Genomic DNA, 5,661 nt, shown 5'->3' with positions numbered 1-5,661 from the left:
CTTGCCTTTGTACATTACTTGCATTTATAGAGGCTGTTGTGGCAGTTGAAACCAACGGAGCTGTTGAACGGAGCAACCTACGAAATGAGCCACGTTTTTGATTATCACTTTCATTATTAAAACTTTTTGTAATGTAAATTCTTTTTAAAAAAATAATCAAGCGTGATTGATAACTCAAACAAATCACGCATTCTGCTCATTATGCGTAGCACATCTATGTATTGCCATGTATTGCCACAGTTCCTCCGGCACTGCGGCTCTTAGAGATTTCTTCTTCGAGCACTGCCATTATTAGGCAACACGTTGTAAATATGTCAGGTATACATGATGACAACAACTTTATCATTTAGGCCAGCTGCACCATCATCACTACACGCTTTAATAAAGACTTTTTTCCACATCTAATTTGGCTTTTTTCATCATTTGTTTCCCTTCGTTTATTATAAATACGTTCTGTTAATATTATGAGCTTGCAACTTCTGAAGGATTTCGGTAGTTTCAGTTCCATCTGTGGGGGTGTACACAAAAAAGATGTATTGAAATTTCTGTCAAAAGTTGTTTCCTGGGTGAAAAAAATACTATGTTGTTCTACTTAAATTCAAAGTTGAACATTTTAAGATGTTTTCATATCTCATAAATAAAGTATTTTTATACTCTTAATACAATACTAGTAGGAAAAGTACCGAAAAGTTTATGTTATAAGATATTTTTAAGTAAGTTTATGTACAGAAAGAATGATTAGCTATTAGTTATATTTGTATATCTTCCACTTTCGTACCATTAAATAATTTGTGTGCTGAGACGTAGGTATAGTCTGTTGCAATATCTAGTTTCTAGAGTTTCAATGACATTTTTTCTTCAAGAATTTCAAATAAAGCGAATGAGCTTCATAGCTTAATATTTATTATTCTATGAAATAATGAAACTATTTGAAGTTGTCTTGATTTAGGAAGCAAAAATAAACGATATTTGAAGGGAATGTGAATATGAATACTAAACACTATAATGCTTACACAATGTATGGTACTAATTTTATCATTCTGTATTTGTAGTGATCGTAAAGTCTACATTTGAGAATCTACCTTATGTCTCTTGGTATAAAATATACCATAAACAGGTATCAGTTGTCTTTAATTTTTTCTTTAGTGAATCTTACTTGAATGTATCTAAAACAACATTCGGCTATTAAGTATTAGGAATTAGAATATCACTGCTTAGCTAATACGGTTTTTTAATTATTAAAATGCTTTCTACAGAAAATTTCAATGCTGTTTGTTGACACTATTTTTTAGTTCAGATTCACAAGAGAGTGTCGCCTAACATCACAAGGATGCTATTTGCTGTGTTCCTGAACAAAGCAATATTTTGAAGGGAATGAACTAGCAGATGAGATGGCCAGAAGGGGTTCTGAACTGCATATAAGGAAGGACGACCACTCAGTACAAACACCGATATACGAACTGTTTAGAATCATAGAGGAATTTACCAATGTGTTGACTAAAAATTTATGTGCTAATCGCGACTCTGTGAAATCTTTATAACCTTTTGGCCTAGGTTGGAAAAAATAAAACGAAAAAACTCTTAGGCTTCAGTAAACCTGCAGTTCGTGTATTTACTGGAATACTAAAGAGGCACTGTGCTAATGCACCTATGCTCCAAAGGTGACGAGTTCCAATAAGTGGATTATACAGAAGTTGCCACGATGAAGTCGCAGACAAGGCGACTTCAATTGCTTGAGAATTTCTTTTTCATTGGGCTGAAGAAGACAACGAAATAAAACTTATTGGATCTCCTCAACTTCATCTGGAAAACCAAATAGTTTAATAAGGATAATCCACGAAAATAACGGAGGTTAGCAACTCGCCTCTCCCTGCAAAATCTTTTTGGGCATCACAATGGACAATATATACCTCCGAGTGGAAGTGTTGCTAAATGTCAGCCCGCGCGTTCTTAACCTAACCTAGCTAGCTACTTTCGGCTATATTATCGTTAACAGTTAGTTAACAGTTTGACTGTTGTTTATTTGAATCTATCTTAACATAAGGAAATTTCGTGCATACAGATATTGTAAAAATATCTATAAGTCAACATAATTTTTAGTAAGAATTTGGCTGAATTACTTCAGTAAATTAGTTTAAAAGTTTTTATACTATTGTAATTTGTAAAATGATTGGATCTAGAACTATCTACATATGCATCTAGATTGCATTTAGAACTCACATAATAATATAATAATACATCTTAGGTAATTTTAAGTTTTATAGAATGAAGAAATTATGTAGGCATCTATATTATGTATCTATCTGTTAAAGAATAATACTTTTTTTAAGAATCTTTTTATGCTATCAGTGTATCTACATTAGAAGGAAATATTTCATGATTCAACAAAATTAACCTTATTCTATACATGTCTTCAGCGTTTTCCTTAGTAGATACAGTTAAATTAAATTGTGGTTACACCAATCAAAAGCAACTTCCGTCGTCAACAAGAGTCGAATTTTGCGGCTGCTGAGCGTTCTTTAACAGGCATAAGTCAAAATATCAAGAGGACAAAAAACAAAAATATAAAAAACCTGGTGGAGACATGGAAAGCTGACATGGAAGCTGCGAACAAAAAGCGTTCCTTAGTTAATACAGAAATTAAATGCGCACCGATAGTGCCATGGTAACGTGTTCTGCTGGCTCCGAAAAATCGCTGGAATGAAACATGTGTTTCCACAAAAAGCGTAAAATGCCTTTGGGAATTCATTTTGTCAGTGACATGCACTAATTGTCTGTCAAGACCGTGTTACTTTTCGAACTTTATATCGTAGTGCGGTACATTTAATAATAAAATTCATACCAGCCACGCAAAAAGCCTGCCTACCGCTTTGAGATAATATTTGGGAAATGAAAATCTTTGTGACGTTTCCACCTCCCAACACAATTTGAGCGAGGATGAAACTGTTGCTGTTGCTAAAAGATTACATATAATCACTATTTTTCCTTTTACACTTCTTTATGTTTTAACACTGTTTCCACAGTTTTCATTAAACAAAACATTTGCAACACTTAAGCGTCCCTTCCGGAAAACTTTACCTGTTCCATTTGTATCAAAATATTGATTCGTTTTCTGCTTCTTGCCAGGAATTCTATTGTTTTTCATTGCTTTGGTAGTCTTTATCCCTAATTAATCAGATTATTTCAACTTTCTTTATATGAAAACGTAACTAAGTGAAATTTAAAGTTGAAATAGGAACTTAAAATTCAAAGTAACTTATGTTATTCAATGAAATCAAATAAATACTTAAAAATATTTCATCAACTACAAAGCCTTATACAAATAACAATTGATCTTGACATTCCATAAAGTTAACACTTTTAAGCCTATAATCGACACTATATATGATAAGATAATGTAGAAAATAATGAAATATGGATTGATTATTATTTGTACATTTATATTTCCAATATTGTATGATATATGTAGTGCAATTGTATAACATGTACTTCAGATTCACAAATGCTTAAGATTAGTTCAGAAACAGAATAAAATTTTCATTGATTTGATTAATTTAAAAATTTACAAACATTGAATGACTTTAGTTGAGTTACAAGTCAACAATGGACGTTTCAATATTAGGTGTAAGGTCATATATTGGTAAGATATTTAAGCCCAGTTCTAACTTTTTCAATTAATTATTAAATTCACTGATATATCCTTTAAAAAAGTGTTCAAAAAAAATACAATGAGATCACCATCTAAAACGTTTATAGACTCAGTAAGAACTCAGATATATGCTATGTTTAATATTACCGAAATGATAAGTAGTTCTTTTTAATCTTGCTCTTTGTGCATTGAAATGATTCTAATTACTATCTAGAGCAAAAATTTTAATTGATCCATCTACAGACCATCTGATCTTCCTTGTTTACAACTTCTACCCATATTGTTTTTTTGCAACTATCGTAATTGTGTCTAAATTTTTAGTGAGGTAGGTCCGAAGTGAGGTAGGTAAGTATACCTATATTAGAGATCAGTTTTATAAGATTTCTTACGATATTTAGTTTCTCAAGCATGCAAATATTGGTTCTGTGAGCAGCCGATGTAACCGATGTGTCCAATATTTTTCGAATAGGCAGTACTAAATTAAGAAATGTTTTAACTCTCATTATATTAAAAATTGGTAGAAATTCGATAAAGCACTTATCTCTTTTAAAAGTGGCATACAAATTTGCTTTTCTCCGGTCTTTCACTGTGATCGAAAAATACTTAGAAATTGTTTATAGAAATTGTTATCGCCTTCAAATTACTCAGTTCCCGATATAAGTCGGTGTCCTCGGATTAAGTTTTGAGAATATTGGGGAACGATATGAGTAGTATGCAAAAATCAAGAATTGTCCGAAGAATTGTTTGGTCTTTTATTGCGAACCACTTCACGTTAACGTTGATTTACACTCAGGTAATATGCTTTGGTAATATTTTAAACTAGCAGAAGGAATTTATAATGTACCTACCACAATTACTATAAACGAATAAAACTGTTAACATGACTTCGGTTTTTCAATGAATTTGGTTGGATATTTTTGGTCTTGACTTGTCTATTTCACGAATCACTGTTCCCGAATAGTTCCAGTTCCAGCACAAATTTTATATTATTTTAAAAGTCAAGAAAGATTGTTTGACAGACTTTAACAAGATGGTGTGTTGTTAAAAAAGTTAGTATTTTTGGCACCTCGATATCACTTATTCTATGTACAAACGACTTATACGAATGATGTGCAATAGTCAAGAAAACCCTAATACTCATTCTATCATCGAAATATATTTTCCAAAAACCATAAGCAATGAAAGTGGAATGGTTGCACTTGTTAAAATTGCTGTGGTCGGAAACATCTGTAAATGGAGTATTAAGAATAATCATCACTTAATCGAGTTATACAAATGTGGCACTTCTGCCAGTGCCTGCACGCAATAACCACAAGTGCAAAAAAGGATTCCAGATTGCTGCACTTTGCTACATCTTCCCTGTGTAGCAGCTTCGCAGTGTCTTCCAATAATTGCATTGAACACTTTTGCAATAATCTCAATGCAATGAGTCTTTGGTATTTGTTAGGTTGTTTATACTTTGCATAGTTCTATTTGGACGTGTGGAGACTAAATAGTATGAGTATGAGTATCAAACAGACTTCAAAATATTTTTCATGGCTTGGTACTGCAATCAAAGCTTAACATATTTTTATAACAATTTGGAGGTGATGAATTCTTCTAAAAACTCAATTCCATTTACAGGAAATTTCAAAATTAGTAAAGCAACAAAATTTAAAACCTTTGTTTTCTTATCTGTACAAAAGTAGCATTTACTCAATGGTAGTTTGTTCATTGGCCCTAAAAGTAGTTCACAAAATTAACTTCATTATGTCAAAATTTTAGGCAACTAGGACAAAATGTAAGTGTAAAAAGTGAAAAGTAACTAAGAAAGTAAATGTTGAAAGCTTGCGAAAAGAATTAAAAATGTTTGGAATGTAAGTCACGTCCTTAGAGTTACTGACAAGAGGTAAAAAGTCAGAAATTAGTTTTCTACTATTACTCCTTAAAACGTAAATGTACGGGTTTCAGTTTCTGAGATTTGTGATTAAAATGCTCATTGCGTTCCGAGGGGTACAAGGGGGTGCGGCATA

General features: G+C 32.1%; 1 protein-coding gene across 1 annotated transcript in view; it reads right to left on the bottom strand.

Annotated features, from left to right (window-relative positions):
- Positions 1–5,066: 5,066 nt before the first annotated feature.
- Positions 5,067–5,661, bottom strand: part of LOC119684128 (maltase A3-like) — a 6,005-nt gene continuing 5,410 nt past the window's right edge. The window contains exon 3 of the mRNA XM_038098090.1: positions 5,067–5,137. Coding sequence (XP_037954018.1) covers positions 5,067–5,137 — 71 coding nt within the window. The remainder of the gene's footprint in view (positions 5,138–5,661) is intronic.

The sequence above is a fragment of the Teleopsis dalmanni genome, chromosome 2 (assembly GCF_002237135.1).
Source record: "Teleopsis dalmanni isolate 2A chromosome 2, ASM223713v2, whole genome shotgun sequence".
In the NCBI taxonomy this organism is placed as follows: Eukaryota; Metazoa; Arthropoda; class Insecta; order Diptera; family Diopsidae; genus Teleopsis; species Teleopsis dalmanni.
The sequence above is the reverse complement of the archived record's forward strand: the minus strand, read 5'-3'. Positions and strand labels throughout refer to the sequence as shown.